The sequence below is a fragment of the Tachyglossus aculeatus genome, chromosome 6 (genome assembly GCF_015852505.1).
Source record: "Tachyglossus aculeatus isolate mTacAcu1 chromosome 6, mTacAcu1.pri, whole genome shotgun sequence".
Lineage (NCBI taxonomy): Eukaryota > Metazoa > Chordata > Mammalia > Monotremata > Tachyglossidae > Tachyglossus > Tachyglossus aculeatus.
In genome coordinates, this window is record NC_052071.1 from 60,192,408 (window position 1) to 60,213,577 (window position 21,170).

The window sequence follows — 21,170 nt, forward strand, 5'->3', positions numbered from 1 at the left end:
CGGTCCCTCCCCAACGGCGGGCTCACGGTCTAGAAGAAGTCTTTATTCTTCCTCCGACTCCTGCCGTCGGCAAGTCGCTTTTATCAATCAATCAATCGTATTTATTGAGCGCTTACTGTGTGCAGAGCACTGTACTAAGCGCTTGGGAAGTACAAGTTGGCAACATATAGAGGCAGTCCCTACCCAACAGTGGGCTCACAGTCTAAAAGGGGGAGACGGAGAACAAAACCAAACACACTAACAAGGTAAAATAAATAGAATAGGTATGCACAAATAAAATAAAGAGTAATAAATCTGTACAAACATATACAGGTGCTGTGGGGAAGGGAAGGAGGTAAGATGGGGAGGATGGAGAGGGGGACGAGGGGCCTCCCGCTTGTGAGCGGGAGCTCTTCGAAGGCAGGAGATAAAGCTTCTGGTGAGCTCTTCAGAGCGCTTAATACAGTGCCCGTCACTCAATAAATCCTTTCTCCCCTCCATCAGTCCAGCAGCCGGCGGAACACTTTCCCCTTCAAAGCTGTAAAGCAACACTGAGGGTCCAAATGAAATATTGTGTATTGAATCCCCATTTTGCAGGTGATTGAACCGAGGCCCAGAGAAGTTGGGACTAGCTCACGGTTGCACAGCGGGTGAGTGGCAGAGGCTGAATTAGAACTCAGGTCCTCAGGGTCCCAGGCCTGGGCTCCTTCCACTAGGTCCGAAGGGCTGCCCCGAGTGTCTCCGCGGACGCGGCGGTCGGAATGCCGGTGTAACCTGACGGATTCAGGCTCACGGTCCCCTCCCTCCATCCCCCAGTCAGTGGGTGGTATTTATGGAGCACCTAATGTTTGCGGAGCTCTGTACTGAACGCTTGGAACAGGACGGTGGAGTGAGCAGACAGGATCCCTGCCCTCAAGGCACTCAAAGTGTTGCCCGGGAGCCAGACGCTTAATCATCATCATCATCAATCGTATTTATTGAGCGCTTACTGTGTGCAGAGCACTGTACTAAGCGCTTGGGAAGTACAAATTGGCAACATATAGAGACAGTCCCTACCCAACAGTGGGCTCACATTCCAGATGGGAAGAAGGATCTGGGGGTACTTGCGGTGGGGTGGCCATGGAGGGGAGATGGGAGGCTGGAACTGAGGCGGGGGGTCATTCATTCAATCGTATTTATTGAGCGCTTACTGTGTTCAGAGCACTGTACTAAGCGCTTGGGAAGTACAAGTTGGGCCCAGCCCCGACGCTGGAGGATCCCCAGATTTGCCCGGCGGCGGGAGAGATGGGATTGGGGACCATTCATTAATTCAGTCAGTCAGTGGTATTGAGTGCTTACTGTGTGCAGAGCACTGTACTAAGCGCTTGGGAGAGTACAGTGCAACAATATAACATGCATTCACTGCCCTCAATGAGCTCACAGTCTACAGGAGATGACGGCCCTGTGGGGCGGGAGAGATGGGATTGGAGACCACCCTTCTAATATTATAATATTATATAATAATATACTTATTATTATAATAATATTATATTATTAATGATGATGGCATTTGTTAAGAGCTTATGTGCAAAGCACTGTTCTAAACGCTGGGGAGGTTACAAGGTGATCAGCTTGTCCCACGGGGGGCTCACAGTCTTCATCCCCATTTTACAGATGAGGGAACTGAGGCTCAGAGAAGTGAAGTGACTTGCCCAAGGTCACACGGCAGACGTGGCAGTGCAGGGATTAGAACCCACGACCTCTGACTCCCAAGCCCGGGCTCTTCCCACTGAGCCACGCTGCTTCTCTTCTAGACTGTGAGCCCACTGTTGGGTAGGGACTGTCTCTATATGTTGCCAACTTGGACTTCCCAGGTGCTTAGTACAGTGCTCTGCACACCGTTAGCGCTCAATAAATACGATTGAAGGAATGAATCTTGCCAGTTTGTACTTCCCAAGCGCTTAGTACAGTGCTCTGCGCACAGTAAGCGCTCAATAGATACGATTGAATGAATTAATGAATGGAGAGATGCCTCTGGGGGGAGATGGGTTGCCATGACAACAAAACGAGAGCATTCATTCAATCGTATTTATTGAGCGCTTACTGTGTGCAGAGCACTGTACTAAGCGAGAGCAATATGCCTCAGAGTGATGCTGCTTGGGAGGGGGCCGGGAGGGGGGTGGTGAGAAGAGCTCAGGCCCACCTGGATCGCTGACCCAGTGCTTAGTACAGTGCTCTGCACACAGTAAGCACTCAATAAATATGATTGATGATGATGACCCTGGCACTAATTAAATACGTACATGCACACATGTGTGCATGTGTCTACTTAGAGCCCCTAATGGACACATGTGTGGAAAGCTTGAGATGGCTGTCCGGGTTCAAATAATAATAATGTTGGTATTTGTTAAGCACTTACGATGTACCAAAGCACTGTTCTAAGCCCTGGGGTCGATACAAGGTCATCAGGTTGTCCCACGTAGGGCTCACAGTCTTCATCCCCATTCTACAGCTGAGTAACTGAGGCCCAGAGAAGTGAAATGGCTTGCCCAAAGTCACACAGCTGACGAGCGGCGGAGCCGGGATTAGAACCCATGACCCCTGACTCCCAAACCCGGGCTCTTTCCACTAGGCCACGCTGCTTCTCTAAACGAAGATTTCGGCTGAATTTGGTTTGCATAGAGGGTGGGGGGGTAGGGGGTGTGCGTGTTCAGTGGAAAGATCACGGGCTTTGGAGTCAGAGGTCATGGGTTCAAATCCCGGCTCCGCCACTTGTCAGCTGTGTGACTTTGGGCAAGTCACTTCACTTCTCTATGCCTCAGTTCCCTCCTCTGGAAAATGGGGATTAAGTCTGTGAGTCCCACGTGGGACAACTTGATGACCTTGTATCTACCCCAGTGCTTAGAACAGTGCTTTGCACATAGTAAGCGCTTAAAAAATGTCATTATTATTATTATTATTATTATTATTATGTGGTGTGTGTGTGTGTTGTGCGTGCTAAATTCACTAGGAAACTTCATTCCTCTTAAAGAGCTCAAAGACACTCCAGTGCCCAGGGGGATTGTCTGCCCATTTTACACTGTGGGGATGGTCCAGGGTCCAGCCGGTCTTTCCCCCCATCCATCGGAGAAGCAGCGTGGCTCAGTGGAAAGAGCCCGGGCTTTGGAGTCAGAGGTCACGGGTTCGAATCCCGGCTCCGCCACTTGTCAGCTGTGTGACTTTGGGCAAGTCACTTCACTTCTCTGGGCCTCGGTTCCCTCATCTGTAAAACGGGGATGAAGACTGTGAGCCCCCCCGTGGGACAACCTGATCACCTTGTAACCTCCCCAGCGCTTAGAACAGTGCTTTGCACGTAGTAAGCGCTTAATAAATGCCGTCATTATTATTATTATTGGACGACCATTTTAGACTGTGAGCCCACTGTTGGGTGGGGACTGTATATGTTGCCAACTTGTACTTTCCAAGCGCTTAGTACAGTGCTCTGCACACAGTAAGTGCTCAATAAATACGATTGATTGATTCTACACTATGATATGATTGTATTTGTTAAGCGCTTCCTATGTGCCAAGCACTGTTCTAAACACTGGGGTAGATACAAGGTGATCAGGTTGCCCCACATGGGGCCCACAGTCTTAGTCCCCATTTTCCAGATGAGGGAACTGAGGCCCAGAGAAGTGAAGTGACTTGCCCAAAGTCACACAGCTGACAATTGGCGGAGCCGGGATTTGAACCCATGACCTCTCCAGCCCGTGGTCTTTCCACTGAGCCACCCCAGCTTTCCAGGCCCTGTCATTCCCGGCTGCTAATTGATCGGTTTACCTCACTCCCCGATGCAGAATCTATTTCTAGGAGGCAAGGGCCTGAGAGGGCAGCTCCCAAATTCCCAGGGAAATTTGCTGAAAAGTTCATTTGTTTCCAGGCAGCGGCAGGCTCAAGGGCCCCATGCCAAGCCTGCAGCTTCCCAAGGGGCAGGGAGCGGTGCCGCCGGGGGCTGTGCCCACTTCTACTCATGGAAAGCGGCGTGGCTCAGCGGAAAGAGCCCGGGCTTTGGAGTCAGAGGTCATGGGTTCAAATCCTGGCTCCACCGCTTGTCAGCTGGGTGACTTTGGGCAAGTCTTACCTCCTTCTTACCTCCTTACCCATCTTACCTCCTTCCCTTCCCCACAGCACATGTATATATGTTTGTACATATTTATTACTTTATTTATTTTGCTTGTACATATCTATTCTATTTATTTTATTTTGTTAGTATGTTTGGTTTTGTTCTCTCTCTCTCCCCCTTTTAGACCGTGAGCCCACTGTTGGATAGGGACTGTCTCTATTTGTTGCCAACTTGGACTTCCCAAGCGCTTAGTCCAGTGCTCTGCACACAGTAAGCGCTCAATAAATACGATTGATGATGATGATGATGATGAAGTCACTTCACTTCTCTGCGCCTCAGTTCCCTCGTCTGTAAAATGGGGATTAAGATTGTGAGTCCCCTGTGGGACAACCTGATCACCTTGTATCCCCCCAGCGCTTAGAACAATGCTTTGCACATAGTAAGCACTTAACAAATACCATTATTATTATTATTATTATAGTCAGGCCAAGGTGGGATCCGGATTGGGGTGGGAGGAGAGGGGCTGCTCACATTTCAGCCAAGGAGCTTTCCCCCAATTAAGACTTCTTTTCCCCAGCTCAATCTCCTTTCTGCCTCATCCATGCACTCGGATCTGCGACCAATGGACATCTGATAGTCGCCCCAACCCCACGACATTTATGTACATATCTTTAAATTATATAATAATAATAATGGCATTTATTAAGCGCTTCCTATGTGCACAGCACTGTTCTAAGCGCTGGGGAGGTTACAAGGTGATTAGGTTGTCCTAAGTGGGGCTCAGTTGTCATCCCCATTTTCCAGATGAGGGAACTGAGGCCCAGAGAAGTGAAGTGACTTGCCCAGAGTCACACAGCTGACAATTAATGGAGCTGGGATTTGAACCCGTGATCTCTGACTCCAAAGGCCAGGCTCTTTCCACTGAGCCACGCTGCTTCTCATTGATTTATGATTTATGGTATTTGTCAAGTGCTCACTATGTGCCAGGCACTGTACTAAGATCTGGGCATCTGATTGTATTATATCTACCCTGTGCTTAGCAAATACCACATTTAATATTTTTTTATGGTATTTGTTAAGCATTTACAATGTGCCAAGCAGTCGTCTACAAGTTTATCAGGTCGGAAACAGTCCCTGTCCCACGTGGGGCTCACGGTCTTAATCTCCATTTTACAGTTGAGGAAACTGGGGCACGGAGAAGTGAAGTGACTTGTCCAAGGCCACACAGCAGACACAGGGCTCCCTACTGAGAGCTCACCTCCTCCAGGAGGCCTTCCCAGACTGAGCCCCCTCTTTCCCCTCCCCTTCGCCCCCCTCCCCATCCCCCCAGCCTTACCTCCTTCCCCTCCTCACAGCACCTGTATATATGTATATATGTTTGTACGTATTTATTACTCTTACTTGTACATATCTATTCTATTTATTTTATTTTGTTAATACGTTTTGTTTTGTTCTCTGTCTCCCCCTTCTAGACTGTGAGCCCACTGTTGGGTAGGGACCGTCTCTATATGTTGCCAACTTGTCCTTCCCAAGCGCTTAGTACAGTGCTCTGCCCACAGTAAGCGCTCAATAAATACGATTGAAAGTGGAGGTGGCAGCGTGGCTCAGTGGAAAGAGCCCGGGCTTGGGAGTCTAGAGGTCATGGGTCACTTAACTTCTCTATGCCTCAGTTTCCTCGTCTGTAAAAACAGGGATAAACTAAGTATTCTCCCTTTTAGACTATGAGCTCTATGAGGGACAGGGAATAAGTATGATCCGCTTTTATTGTATCTATCCCCGTGCTTAGGACAGTGTTTGGCAATCAATCGTCCAATAAATGCCATTTTTATTTTTTGGGAAGCAGCGTGGCTCAGTGGAAAGAGCCCGGGCTTTGGAGTCAGAGGCCGTGGGTTCAAATCCCGGCTCCGCCAACTGTCAGCTCTGTGACTTTGGGCAAGTCACTTCACTTCTCTGGGCCTCAGTTCCTTCATCTGTAAAATGGCGATGAAGACTGTGAGCCCCTCGTGGGACAACCTGATTACCTTGTCTCTACCCCAGCGCTTAGAATAGTGCTTTGCACATAGTAAACGCTTAACAAATACCAACATTATTATTATTATTATTAATAGTAATAGTAAGCAAATCAGGTTGGACATGGTCCCCGTCCCACGTGGGGCTCACAGTCTTCATCCCCATTTTACAGATGAGGGAACTGAGGCACAGAAAAGTGAAGAGACTTGCCCAAAGTCATACAGCTGACAAGTGGCGGAGCCGGGATTTGAACCCACGGCCTCTGACTCCAAAGCCCTGGCTCTTTCCACTGAGCCACGCTGCTTCCCGGTAAAGTGGTAGAGCAGGAATTAGAACCCTTGACCTTCTGATTCCCAGATGACAGCATGGCTCAGTGGAAAGAGCATGGGTTATTATCATTATTATTATTATTATTATTATCCAGTATTGTGATTGATTAAATATGCCACACGACAACTGAGAAGCAGCCTAGCTAATAGTACCAAATTAACAAGTACCTCATCCTCTTTGCTCCTCATCCAGACAGAAGCTCGCTGTGGACAGGGAATGAGTCTGGTTTGTTTTTTTAAAAATTCTGTGCTCTCCCAAGCACGTAATACAGTGTTCTGCGCACAGTAAGCACTCAATGAGTACGATCAAACGAAAGAATGAATGAATGAATGACCACCGAGGGCCTTGGTGCCCATTCATTCATTCATTCGATCGTATTTATAGAGCGCTTACTCATCATCATCATCAATCGTATTTATTGAGCGCTTACTGTGTGCAGAGCACTGTACTAAGCCCTTGGGAAATACAAGTTGGCATGAATGAATGTGCCAAGCACTGCTCTATTTATTTATTTTACTTGTGCATATTTATTCTATTTATTTTATTTTGTTAATACGTTTTGTTTTGTTGTCTGTCTCCCCCTTCTAGACTGTGAGCCCGCTGTTGGGTAGGGACCGTCTCTACGTGTTGCCAACTTGTCCTTCCCAAGCGCTTAGCACAGTGCTCTGCACACAGTAAGCGCTCAATAAATACGATTGAATGAACAGAAGACTTCTATGCACACAGTAAGCGCTCAATAAATACGCTTGAATGAATGAATGAGTAATGAGGACGGAAAGCGAGGTGGAGCGCCCCCTCCCGCTGAGGGCCGGGACGAGCGGCCGCCGGAAGTCCCGCCCCCCCGGAAGTGGGGCCATCCCTCCCCCCCCCCGGCGGCGTTTCCTAGAGCGCCGCGGCGCCCCCCCTCTTCGGCGGGCGCGGGGCGAACGAGGCGGCGGCGGCGGCGGGTGCGCCCCCTGGCGTCCGGCGGCCCGCCTGGCCCCGGCCCCGGCCCGTCTCGCCCCGTCCGTCCCGTCCGGTCCGTCCCGTCCCGTCCCGTCCCGTCGGTTCCCCCCCCCCCCCCCCCGGCGGCCCCTGCCCCCTGGGGGCCGGGATGGGCCCGGGCCCGCGCTGACCGGGAGGGCGGGCGGACCCACGGACCGACGGACGGACGGACGGACCCCCCCTCCTCGGACCCCCCCTCCTCGGACCCCCCCAGGATGGCGGCGAAGGCCCCCACCCCCATCGAAGCCGGTGGGTCCGGGCTGGGCCTGGCCCTCCCCGACGCCCCTTCCCCCCTGTAACGCTCCCCTTCCTCCCTTTAACGCTCCCCTTCTTCCCTTTAACGCTCCCCTTCCCCCCTTTAACGCTCCCCTTCTTCCCTTTAACGCTCCCCTTCCCCCCTTTAACGCTCCCCTTCCTCCCTTTAACGCTCCCCTTCCTCCCTTTAACGCTCCCCTTCCCCCCTTTAACGCTCCCCTTCCCCCCTTTAACGCTCCCCTTCCCCCCTTTAACGCTCCCCTTCCTCCCTTTAACGCTCCCCTTCCTCCCTTTAACGCTCCCCTTCCCCCCTTTAACGCTCCCCTTCCTCCCTTTAACGCTCCCCTTCCCCCCTTTAACGCTCCCCTTCCTCCCTTTAACACTCCCCTTCCCCCTTTAACGCTCCCCTTCTTCCCTTTAACGCTCCCCTTCCCCCCTTTAACGCTCCCCTTCCTCCCTTTAACACTCCCCTTCCCCCCCTTTAACGCTCCCCTTCTTCCCTTTAACGCTCCCCTTCCCCCTTTAACGCTCCCCTTCCCCCCTTTAACGCTCCCCTTCTTCCCTTTAACGCTCCCCTTCCCCCTTTAACGCTCCCCTTCCCCCCTTTAACGCTCCCCTTCCTCCCTTTAACGCTCCCCTTCCCCCCTTTAACGCTCCCCTTCTTCCCTTTAACGCTCCCCTTCTTCCCTTTAACGCTCCCCTTCTTCCCTTTAACGCTCCCCTTCCCCCCTTTAACGCTCCCCTCCCCCATTTAACCCTCCCCTTCCTCCCTTTAACGCTCCCTTTCCTCCCTTTAACGCTCCCTTTCCTCCCTTTAACGCTCCCCTTCCCCCTTTAACGCTCCCCTTCCCCCCTTTAACGCCCCCTTCCCCCTTTAACGCTCCCCTTCCCCCCTTTAACGCGCCCCTTCCTCCCTTTAACGCTCCCCTTCCTCCCTTTAACGCTCCCCTTCCCCCCTTTAACCCTCCCCTTCCCCCCTTTAGCGCTCCCCTTCCTCCCTTTAACGCTCCCGTTAAGCTCCCCTTCCCCCCTTTAACGCTGCCCTTCCCCCCCTTAACGCTCCCCTTCCCCCCCTTTAGCGCCCCCCTCCCCCCCTTTAACGCTCCTGCCTCTTTCCTAACACGCCTGCCCTCCGGCCGACCCCCTGCCCTAACGCCTGTCCGTCTGTCCGTCCGTCCGTCCGTCCGTCCGTCCGTCCGTCTGTGTGTTGCGTTGCGTTGCGTTGTGTTGTTGTTGTGTGTGTGTGTGTGTGTCTGTGTCCCGGCCCCCCAGAGCTGTACTACCTGATCGCCCGGTTCCTGCAGTCCGGACCCTGCAGCAGATCGGCCCAGGTGAGAGCCGGGGGGAGCTGGGGATGGGGCTGGGGCTGGGGCTGGGGCTGGGGGGAGACTCCGGGGGCCCCGCCCCTGCCCTCCACCTGCCCCTGGGGCCGGGGGGGCGGGCTGTCCGTCCGTCCGTCCGTCCGTCCGTCCGTCCGTCCGTCCGTGCCTCCCCTTCGCCCCCCTCCCGCCCACCCTGCGACCCTGGGTGTCGACCCCCCCTCCCAACCCTGGGGCTGTGTGGGTGTGGGGGTCCTCTCCCCCCGACCTCGGGTCTCTTTATAGAGTGCTCTCTCTTGTCTTTGGGTCTCTCTGTAAGGGGGGTCCCCCCCTGACCCTGGGCCTGTTTGCAGCGGGGGTCTCCCCCTGACCCCGGGTCTGCCTGTAAGGGGGAGTCTCCCCCTGGCTCTGGGACGATTTATAGAGTGGCCTCCCCCTGACCCTGGGTCTGTCTGTAAGGGGGGTCTCCCCCGGAGCCTGGGTCTGTTTATAGAGTAGACCCCCCCGACCCTGGGCCTGTTTGTAGCAGGGGGTCTCCCCCTGAGCCTGGGTCTGTTTGTAAGGGGGGTCTCCCCCTGACCCTGGGTCTGTTTGTAGCAGGGGTCTCCCTCTAACCCTGGGTCTGTTTGTAAGGGGGGTCTCCCCCTAAGCTTGGGTCTGTTTATAGAGTGGCCTCCCCCTGACCCTGGGCCTGTTTATAGCAGGGGGTCTCCCCCTGAGCCTGGGTCTGTTTGTAAAGGGGGGTCTCCCCCTGAGCCTGGGTCTGTTTGTAAGGGGGGTCTCCCCCTGAGCCTGGGTCTGTTTGTAAAGGGGGGTCTCCCCCTGAGCCTGGGTCTGTTTGTAGGAGGGGTCTCCCTCTAACCCTGGGTCTGTTTGTAAGGGGGGTCTCCCCCTGACCCTGGGTCTGCTTATAGAGTGGACTCCCCCGGACCCTGGGCCTGTTTGTAGCAGGGGTCTCCCCTTGACCCTGGGTCTGTTTGTAAAGGGGGGTCTCCTCCGACCCCGGGTCTGTTTATAGAGTGGCCTCCCCTGACCCTGGATCTGTTTGTAGCTGAGGTCTCCCTCTGACCCTGGGTCTGTTTGTCTGTAAGGGGGGTCTCCCCCTGAGCCTGGGTCTGTTTATAGAGTGGCCTCCCCCTGAGCCTGGGTCTGTTTATAGAGTGGCCTCCCCCTGATCCTGGGCCTGTTTGTAGCAGGGGGTCTCCCCCTGACCCTGGGTCTGTCTGTAAGAGGGGTCTCCTCCTGACCCTGGGTCTGTCTGTAAGAGGGGTCTCCCCCTGACCCTGGGCCGGTTTATAGAATGGTCTCCCCCTGGCCCTGGGCCTGTTTGTTTGTAAAGGGGGGTGGGGGGTGTCTCCCCCTGATGCTGGGCGTGTTTATAGAATGGCCTCCTCTGACCCTGGGTCTGTTTGTAAGGGGTCTCCCCCTGACCCTGTGTCTGTTTGTAGCAGGGGTCTCCCCCTGACCCTGGGTCTGTCTGTAATGGTGGGGTCTCCCCCTGACCCTGGGTCTGTTTATACAGTGGCCTCCCCTGACCCTGGGTCTGTTTGTAGCAGGGGTCTCCCCCTGACCCTGGGTCTGTCTGTAAGGGAGGGGGGGGGTCTCCCCCTGACCCTGGGTCAGTTTATAAAGTGGCCCCCCCCGACCCTGGGTCAGTTTATAAAGTGGCCCCCCCCGACCCTGGGTCGGTTTATAGAGTGACCTCCCCCTGACCCTGGGTCTGCCTGTAATGGGGGGGTCTCCCCCTGACACTGGGTCTGTTTATAGAGTGGCCTCCCCTGACCCTGGGTCTGTTTGTAGCAGGGGTCTCCCACTGACCCTGGGTCTGTCTGTAAGGGGGGGGGGGGTCTTCCCCTGACCCTGGGTCGGTTTATAAAGTGGCCTCCCCCTGACCATGGATCTGTTTGTAAGGGGAGGTCTCCCCCGATATTGAGTCGGTTTATAGAGTTATCTCCCCCTGACCCCGGGCCTGTTTGTAGCAGGGGTCTCCCCCTGACCCTGGGACTGTTTATAGAGTGGTCTCCCCCTGACCCTTGTCCTGTTTGTAAGGGGGGGGGTCTCCCCCTGACCCTGGGCCTGTTTGTAGCGGGGGTCTCCCCCTGACCATTGGCCTGTTTTTTGTGTGTGGGGGGGGTCTTCCCCCGACCTTGGGTTTGGATGTGTCAACCCCCCATAAATCCTGGGTCTGTGTGTGTGTGTGGGGGGGTCTCCCCTCCTGGCCCCCAGGGCTGTGAGTGTGTGAATGTCAGGGTCTTCCCCCCCGTGCCCTTGCCCGGTGGTGAGGGTGCCAACGCTGCCAGGCCCATGTGTCTCCGCCCCGCAGGTGCTGGTGGAGGAACTGGAGGAGCACCAGGTACAGACCGGGCCAGGGGGATCGGGATTGGGGGGGTAAAGGGGGTGTGCACTGGCCCCCTCCCCATTGATCCCATCTGCTCTGCCCCCCCGCCCTTCCCCTGCCCCTTCCCCTCGTCCCAGCTGATCCCGCGGCGCCTGGACTGGGAGGGCAAGGAGCACCGCCGCACCTTCCACGACCTGGTGAGTGACCGTCCGACCCTGGACCCCCCCCACCCCGGGCGCAGGACTGGGCAGCCCCCGGGCACAGGACCGGGCCGGGCCACCGATGCCACCCAATCACACGGCGCCCGGAACAGGCCCCGGGGCCCCATCCGAGGAAGAAACACGCTTCCCAGTTGGCTCCGGCCTCACCATCATCATCATCATCATCATGATGGCATTTATGAAGCGCTTACCCCCTGGGAACCGCCACCCCCGGATCCCCCAGACCGGACCGACGGGGACGGGGAGGACAGTTGATAATCATAATGGTGACAGCGATAATCATAGTCATTCATTCATTCGCATCTATCGAGCGCTTTACCCTGTGCAGGGCACTGTGCTAAGCCCTTGGAAAGCACAACACAGCGGTAAAGAGAGACAATCCCCACCCATACCGGCCTTACGGTCTAAGGATAAATAAAAATAAAATAAATGATGGCATCTGTTAAGCGCTTACTATGTGCAAAGCACTGTTCTAAGCGCTGGGGAGGATACAAGGTGAGCAGATTGTCCCACGTGGGGCTCACGGTCTTCATCCCCATTTTACAGATGAGGAAACTGAGGCCCAGAGAAGTGAAGTGACTTGCCCAAAGTCACTCAGCTGACAATTGGCAGAGCCGGGATTAGAACCCATGACCCCTGACTCCCAAGCCCGGGCTCTTTCCACTGAGCCACGCTGCTTCTCAATGACGGTGGTAATAATAATAATAATAATAATGATAATGGCATTTATTTAGCGCTTACTATATGCAAAGCACTGTTCTAAGCGCTGGGGAGGTTACAAGGTGATCGGGTTGTCCCACAGGGGGCTCACAGTCAATCCCCATTTTACAGATGAGGTAACTGAGGGGCAGAGAAGTGAAGTGACTTGCCCAGCGTCACACAGCTTGACAATTGGCGGAGCGGGATATGAACCCATGACCCCTGACTCCAAAGCCCGTGCTCTTTCCACTGAGCCACGCTGCTTCTCGTGCTAGCAAGGATGGTATTCGTTAAGCGTTTACTAGGTGCCAGGCACTGTACTGAGCCCTGAGGTAGAAACAAGCAAATGGGGTTGGAGGCTAGTCCCTGTCCCCGCGTGGGGCTCACAGTCTCCATCCCCATTTTACAGATGAGGGAACTGAGGCCCAGAGAAGTGACTTGCCCAGGGTCGCACAGCAGAAAAGGGGCGGTTGTTGGGATTAGAACCCACGACCTTCCAACCTTCCTTCTAGCCACTTGGCCATGCTGGTTCTCAATTCAGCCCCAACGCTGGGGGTTCGGGGGTCCGTCCCACCCCACCTGGCCTCAGGCTTTTGTGGGGGGGTGTCAGGGACCCCTCCCGTGGACTCCATCCCCTACTTTCCGCCGTCAGGGCGCCTCGAATTGGGGCACACGGTCTGCCATCCCCAAAGACAAACGGATCATCATCATCATCAATCGTATTTATTGAGCGCTTACTATGTGCAGAGCACTGTACTAAGCGCTTGGGAAGTACAAATTGGCAACACACAGAGACAGTCCCTACCCAACAGTGGGCTCACAGTCTAAAAGGGGGAGACAGAGAACAAACGTTTCCCTCCACACAACCCAGCGAATCCTCCCTTTCTCCCCGGGGATTCGGCCCCGGGAGTCAATTCACTGGTGTGGGCCTGTCTGACCTCCATCTGTCCATCCATTCTCTCTACCCCCCCACCTGTCCCCCCAAAAGCCTTTCCCCGTTGTGCAGGTCTCCTTACTGGGTGCAGAGCATTCATTCAGTCGTATTTATTGAGGGTTTACTGTGTGCAGAGCAGTAAGCGCTTAGTACAGTGCTCTGCACACAGTAAGAGCTCCATAAATACGATTGAATGAAGTACGAGTTGGCAACATAGACGGTCCCTACCCAACAACGGGCTCACAGTCTAGAAGGGGGAGACAGACAACAAAACAGAACACGTGGATGGGTGTCAAGTCCGTCAGAAGAAATAGACTTAAAGCTAAATGCACATCATTAACAAAATAAATAGAATAGTCAATCTGTACAAGTAAAATAGAGTAATCAATCTGTACAAATATATATACAGGGGCTGTGGGGAGGGGAAGGAGGTAGGGCTGAGGGGATGGGGAGGAGGAGAGGAAAAAGGGGGCTCAGTCTGGGAAGGCCTCTTGGAGGAGGTGAGCTCTCAGTAGGGCTGTGAAGGGAGGAAGAGAGCTAGCTTGGTGGAGCACTGTACTAAGCACTCAAAGGAGTACAGTACAGCGGAGTTGGTAGACACATTCCCTGCCCATGAGCTCACGGTCTAGAGGAATGGTAAAGAACCTCATCCTCTTTGCTCCTCATCCAGACAGAAGCTCGCTGTGGACAGGGAATGAGTCTGGTTTGTTTTTTGAAAAATTCTGTGCTCTCCCAAGCACGTAATACAGTGTTCTGCGCACAGTAAGCACTCAATGAGTACGATCAAACGAAAGAATGAATGAATGAATGACCACCGAGGGCCTTGGTGCCCATTCATTCATTCATTCGATCGTATTTATAGAGCGCTTACTCATCATCATCATCAATCGTTTTTATTGAGCGCTTACTGTGTGCAGAGCACTGTACTAAGCCCTTGGGAAATACAAGTTGGCATTGTGTAGGGACGGTCCCCACCCAACAACGGGCTCACTGTCTAGAAGGGGGAGACAGACAACAAAACATGGAGACAGGTGTCAAAATCGTCAGAACAAATAGAATTAAAGCTAAATGCACACCATTAACAAAATAAATAGATTGGTCAATATGTACAAGTAAAATAAATAGAGTAATCAATCTGTACAAATATATATACAGGTGCCGTGGGGAGGGGAAGGAGGTAGGGCGGAGGGGATGGGGAGGAGGGGTGGAAAAAGGGGGCTCAGGGTGGGAAGGCCTCTTGGAGGAGGTGAGCTCTCAGTAGGGCTTTGAAGGGAGGAAGAGAGCTAGCTTGGCGGATGTGTAGAGCACTGTACTAAGCACTTATTCATTCATTATCATATTGAGCGCTTACTGTGTGCAGAGCACTGTACTAAGCGCTTGGGAAGTCCAAGTTGGCAACATCTAGAGACAGTCCCTACCTAACAGCGGGCTCACAGCCTAGAAGGGGGAGACAGACAACAAAACATGGAGACAGGTGTCAAAATCGTCAGAACTAATAAAATTAAAGCTAAATCAATCAATCGTATTTATTGAGCGCTTACTATGTGCAGAGCACTGTACTAAGCGCTTAGCACTGTACTAATGTACATCGTTAACAAAGTAAATAGATTGGTCAATATGTACAAGTAAAATAAACAGAGTAATCAATCTGTACAAATATATATACAGGTGCTGTGGGGAGGGGAAGGAGGTAGGGCGGGGGGGATGGGGAGGAGGAGAGGAAGGAGGGGGCTCAGTGTGGGAAGGAGCAGGTGCAGCGGCCGAAAGCGCCTTCCGTCCGGCCACCCAAAACCTGGGGTCAGTGGAACTTCCCAAGCGCTTAGTACAGTGCTCTGCACACAGTAAGCGCTCAATAAATACGATTGAAAGAATGAATAGGGGCCCGCAGGGAGCCGGGCCCTTTGGGCGTCGTAGCCCATCACGGGCTGGCAGCAGGCCTGGAAATGGCCCTCTAGACTGTGAGCCCACTGTCGGGTAGGGACCGTCTCTATATGTTGCCAACTTGTACTTCCCAAGCGCTTAGTACAGTGCTCTGCACTCAGTAAGCGCTCCGTAAATACGATTGAATGAATGAACGGGTGATGGAGTGGAGTCGGATCGCTTGTCGAGAGTTGTCGGTGCCGGGCGGCCGTGGTTGTTGTGGTGTCAGTGGGACATCTGGCATTGCCTCTGAGCCCCGAGCAGCCGGGAGAGGCCTGCCCCATGCTCAGCCAGCCCCTGGACAGCGGGAATGCTCCGTTCCCGTCGCCTTGGGTCCCGGACGCTGGCGACTCTCGCTTCCCAACGGATCGGTGCCTTCGAGGGTCTCCCCTTCCTGTGCCGCTGCTGTGTGCCGCCTGCTCCAACCCGGGAGCGGGCAGGAGAGCACGATCTAGGTCCAGAGCTCCTCCCTTGAGGACAGGAGACGTGGGTTTGGCTTGCGGAGCTCTGCCGGAGCTCAGGAAATCTCTCGGATAATAATAATGACGGCATTTATTAAGCGCTTACTGTGTGCAAAGCACCGTTCTAAGCGCTGGGGAGGTTACAAGGTGATCAGGTTGCCCCACGGGGGGCTCACAGTCTTCATCCCCATTTTACAGGAAGCTGGCAGCCTGCTGCTCCTGGGACCGCGTAGGGCAGGGGCACTGGAAACGTGAGCAGATCACCCCGCGACTTCATCTTTTCCAAATATGATGGATCTGGGATCAGTGGACAGGCTTGGAAATGAGAGAGAGAAAGAGTGTGTGTGTGTTTTAACTGTTCCACCAGAACAGTGCATTTGTGCAAATGGTGAGAGAACACCCTTACATTCCGGGCTGCTCTTGCTTACGGCTTTGTCCCAGAGGCCTTTGGTTGGGACTGTTGTCCCGTGGTGTACGGCAGCTAACTTTTAACTGTCGGATGAAAAAGAACTCGGCATCTGAGACGAGGTTGGGAAGGGAATCGGTTTTTGCAAGGCTTTCGGAAGCGGGGAGCCGGACCCCGTTGGGTGGGACGTCCCTAGCCGGGAGGCCGTGTGGCCAAGTGGACGGAGCACGGGGCTGAGCATCTTGGGGCCCAGCTCTGTCCCCAGCCTGCTGTGTGACCTTCAGGACGCTGGGCCATTTATCCTTCCCTTTCCCACAGCACCTGTATATATGTATATATGTTTGTACATATTTATTACTCTATTTATTTATTTTATTTGTACATATCTATTCTATTTATTTTATTTTGTTAGTATGTTTGGTTTTGTACTCTGTCTCCCCCTTCTAGACTGTGAGCCCACTGTTGGGTAGGGACCGTCTCTATATGTTGCCAGCTTGTACATCCCAAGCGCTTAGTACAGTGCTCTGCACACAGTAAGCGCTCAATAAATACGATTGATTGATTGATTGTACATATTTATTACTCTATTTATTTTATTTGTACATATCTATTCTATTTATTTTATTTTGTTAGTATGTTTGGTTTTGTTCTCTGTCTCCCCCTTTTAGACTGTGAGCCCACTGTTGGGTAGGGACTGTCTCTATATGTTGCCAATTTGTACTTCCCAAGCGCTTAGTATAGTGCTCTGCACATAGTAAGCGCTCAGTAAATGTGATTGATGATGATGATGATGGGCCATTTATCCTTTATAATACATTATAAAGGATACATTATACAATTATATACATTGTATATAATGTATTGGGCCATTTATAATACAATCCTTCCCTTCCCCACAGCACCTGTATATACGTATATATGTCTGTACATGTTTATTACTCTATTTTACTTGTACATATCTATTCTATTTATTTTATTTTGTTAGTATGTTTGGTTTTGTTCCCTGTCTCCCCCTTTTAGACTGTGAGCCCACTGTTGGGTAGGGACTGTCTCTATATGTTGCCAACTTGGACTTCCCAAGCGCTTAGTACAGTGCTCTGCACACAGTAAGTGCTCAATAAATATGATTGAGTGATTGGGCCTCAGTGTCCTCCCCTCCTTAGACGCCCAGGATGGGCAGGGTGGGTGTCCGATTGGATCATCCTCAAAGGCCCTAGTATTTAGCACATAGTCCTGAGCCAAATCAGCGCTGAAGACCTAGTGATGAGGAGATTAGTGATGTGGAGATGAGGTGATGAGGAGATTAAGGAATACTTAAATAAGTATTTATTTTACTTGCACATATTTACTATTCTGTTTAATTTATTTTCTTAATATATTTTGTTTTGGTGTCTTTCTCCCCCTTCTAGGCTGAGAGCCCGCTGTTGGGTAGGGACTGTCTCTATGTGTTGCCGACTTGTACTTCCCAAGCGCTTAGTGCAGTGCTCTGCACACAGGAAGCGCTCAATAAATACGATTGATTGATTGAGATGCGGGGCCTGGTTGTCAGCAAGGACGCCAGGTCGGGCCGAGAGGAATCAGGGTGGTATTCCAGGGTCCCAGATGCAGAAGCAGCGCGGCTTTTTGGATAGAGCCTGGGCCTAGGAATCAGAAGGACCTGGCTTCCCATTCCGGCTCTGCCACTTGTCTGCTGTGTGACCTGGGGCGAATCACTCGACTGCTCTCAGTTGCCTCATAGGGAAATTGGGGATGAAGACTGAGCCCCGTGTGGGCCAGGGACTGCATCCGACCCGATTTGTTTGTATCCACCTCTCGCTTAGTACGGTACCTGGCACATAGTAAGCGCTTAATAAATACTACAACTATTATTGTTGCCAAAAATCCCAGAAAATCAGTCCGCCCGGCCGGCCAGTTCCCCATCCCCATATCCATTCATTCATTCAATCGTATTTATTGAGCGCTTACTGTGTGCAGAGCACTGTACTAAGCGCTTGGGAAGTACAAGTTGGCAACATATAGAGACGGGCCCTACCCAACACCGGGCTCACTGTCTAGAAGGGGGTGACAGACAACAAAATATATTAATAAAATAAAATAAATAGAATAGTAAATATGTACAAGTAAAATAAATGGAGTAATAAATCTGTACAAACATATATACAGGTGCTGTGGGGAGGGGAAGAAGGTAGGGCGGGGGGGGATGGGGATGAGGAGAGGAAGGAGGGGGCTCAGTCTGGGAAGGCCTTCTGGAGGAGGTGAGCTCTCAGTAGGGCTTTGAAGGGAGGAAGAGAGCTAGCTTGGTGGATGTGCGGAGGGAAGGCATTCCAGGCCAGGATGTGGGCAGGGGGTTGACGACGGGACAGGCGAGAACGAGGTACACTGAGGAGGTGAGCGGCGGCAGAGGGGTGGAGTGTGCAGGCTGGGCCGGAGAAGGAGAGAAGGGAGGTGAGGTAGGAGGGGGCGAGGGGATGGACAGCCTTGAAGCCCAGGGTGAGGAGTTTCTGCCTGATGAGTAGGTTGACTGGTAGCCACTGGAGATTTTTGAGGAGGGGAGTAACATGCCCAGAGCGTTTCTGCACAAAGATGATCCGGGCAGCAGCGTGAAGTATAGACTGAAGTGGGGGGAGACAGGAGGATGGGAGATCAGAGAGGAGGCTGATGCAGTAATCCAGTCAGGATGGGATGAGAGATTGAACCAGCAGGGTAGTGGTTTGGTTGGAGAGGAAAGGGTGGATCTTGGCGATGTTGCGAAGGTGAGACCGGCAGGTTTTGGTGATGGATCGGATGTGAGGGGTGAACGAGAAAGCAGAGTCGAGGATGACACCGAGGTTGCGGGCTTGTGAGACGGGAAGGATGGTAGTGCCGTCTACAGTGATGGGAAAGTCAGGGAGAGGGCAGGGTTTGGGAGGGAAGATAAGGAGTTCAGTCTTGGACATGTTGAGTTTTAGATGGCGGGCAGACATCCAGATGGAGATTTCTTGAAGGTAGGAGGAGACACGAGCCTGAAGGGAGGGAGAGAGAGCAGGGGCAGAGATGTAGATTTGGGTGTCATCAGCGAGGAGATGATAGTTGAAGCCGTGGGAGCAAATGAGTTCACCGAGGGAGTGAGTGTAGATAGAGAACAGAAGGGGACCAAGAATTGACCCTTGAGGAACCCCTACAATAAGGGGATGGGAGTGGGAGGAGGAGCCCGCTAAAGAGACTGAGAATGAACGGCCAGAGAGATAAGAGGAGAACCAGGACAGGACAGAGTCTGTGAAGCCATGGTTGGATAAACGTGTTAAGGAGAAGGGGGTGGTCCACAGTGTCGAAGGCAGCTGAGAGGTCGAGGAGGATTAGGATAGAGTAGGAGCCGTCGGATTTGGCAAGCAGGACGTCATTGGTGACCTTTGAGAGGGCAGTTTCGGTGGAATGTAGGGGACAGAAGCCACCAGATTGAAGGGCGTCGAGGAGAGAGTTGGCGTTGAGGAATTTGAGGCGACGGGTGTAGACGACTCGTTCAAGGAGTTTGGAAAGGAATGGTAGGAGGGAGATAGGGCGATAACTAGAAGGGGAGGTGGGGTCAAGAGAGGGTTGAGAGTCAACCCTCAAGAGAGGTTTGAGGGTCAAGAGAGCCCCAAAGGCCCCTGAGGGCTGCATTCCCGGCCATGTGCACGTTGTAGCCCCCGCCCCACCGCCCGGCCGCTTGTGGTCAGCCGTCCCTCTTGCTGTGCATCCCTCCTCCTGGGCAGATATGCTCCCCCGATTCCCCGGCGGCATTTCTCCGGAGCGTGAGGCTCCAACGGGAAGGAGCGGCCCGGCCTGCGGCCTCCGGAGGACAGGAAGCGGGGTTGGGCGGTGGTCACGGCTCCTCAGAGTTGGCCACAGGGATGGCACAGTCCCATTCGGTGGGCTGCTTGCGGGGCGTTTAGCTTCGGCATTTCCTTTTCCCCCGCTCCCCATCTCCTCCCCAGAATCGGAGGCTGGTGGGCTTGCCATCTAAAATCTTGGTGCTTGTGTTTCCATTTATTTATGGATTGTTTTCAATCAATCAATCAATCGTATTTATTGAGCGCTTACTGTGTGCAGAGCACTGTACTAAGCACTTGGGAAGTACAAGTTGGCAACATATAGAGACAGTCCCTACCCAACAGTGGGCTCACAGTCTAAAAGTCTAATACCATTGTTTTAATGGTATTCGTTAAGTGCTCACTTTCCAGGCACTGTACTAAGCGCTGCGGTAGATATAAGCTTGGACACAGTCCATGTCACTCATGCTGCTCACAGTCTTAACCCCCATTTTACAGATGAGGTCATTAAGGCACTGAGAAGTGAAGTGACTTCCCCAAGGTCACACAGCAGAATTAGAACACAGGTCCTTCCGACCCTGGGTCAGAAGATTGGGTGCCGAATGATCCCGAGAAAGAGCACGGGCTTGGGAGTAAGTGGTCGAGAGGTTCGCCACTTTTCTGCTGTGTGACCTTGGGCAAGCCTAACTTCTCTGGGCGTCAGTTACCTCACCTGTAAAATGGGGATTAAGACTGTGAGCCCCACATGGGACAACCTGGTTACCTTCATGGCTCAGTGGAAAGAGTACGGGCTTTGGAGTCAGAGGTCATGGGTTCAAATCCCGGCTCCGCCAACTGTCGGCTGGGTGACTTTGGGCAAGTCACTCAACTTCTCTGTGCCTCAGTTCCCTCATCTGTAAAGTGGGGATTAAGACTGTGAGCCCCATGTGGGACAACCTGATCACCTTGTATCCCACCAGCACTTAGAGCATGCTTGGCACTTAACAAATACCATTATTATTATTATCCCAGTGCGTAGAACAATGCTCGGCACATAGTAAGTGCTTAACAAGTACCATAATTACTATTATTAGAGAGAGAAAAAGAGAGAGAGAGAAAGAAAGAAAGCGGGAAAGAAAGAAATAAAGAAAAGAAAAGAAGAGAAAGACTGAGAAAAGAGAAAGAAAAAGCAGGCTGCTGGAACCGGGCGGCTCCCATGCCAGAATAGACATGCCTGTATATATGTATATATGTTTGTACATATTTATTACTCTATTTTACTTGTACATATCTATTCTATTTATTTTATTTTGTTAGTATGTTTGGTTTTGTTCTCTGTCTCCCCCTTTTAGACTGTGAGCCCACTGTTGGGTAGGGACTGTCTCTATATGTTGCCAATTTGTACTTCCCAAGCGCTTAGTACAGTGCTCTGCACATAGTAAGCGCTCAATAAATACGATTGATGA

The 21,170-nt window shown here is 52.6% G+C and overlaps 1 protein-coding gene across 1 annotated transcript in view; it reads left to right on the forward strand.

The window, feature by feature from the left end:
• The first annotated feature begins 7,585 nt into the window (after positions 1 to 7,585).
• BRWD3 (bromodomain and WD repeat domain containing 3) overlaps positions 7,586 to 21,170 on the forward strand; it is a 62,034-nt gene continuing 48,449 nt past the window's right edge. Inside the window, 4 exon segments of the mRNA XM_038747792.1 lie at positions 7,586 to 7,633; positions 8,912 to 8,970; positions 11,282 to 11,311; positions 11,434 to 11,493. Of these exon segments, the coding sequence (XP_038603720.1) occupies positions 7,600 to 7,633; positions 8,912 to 8,970; positions 11,282 to 11,311; positions 11,434 to 11,493 (183 nt within the window). The 5' untranslated portion in view covers positions 7,586 to 7,599.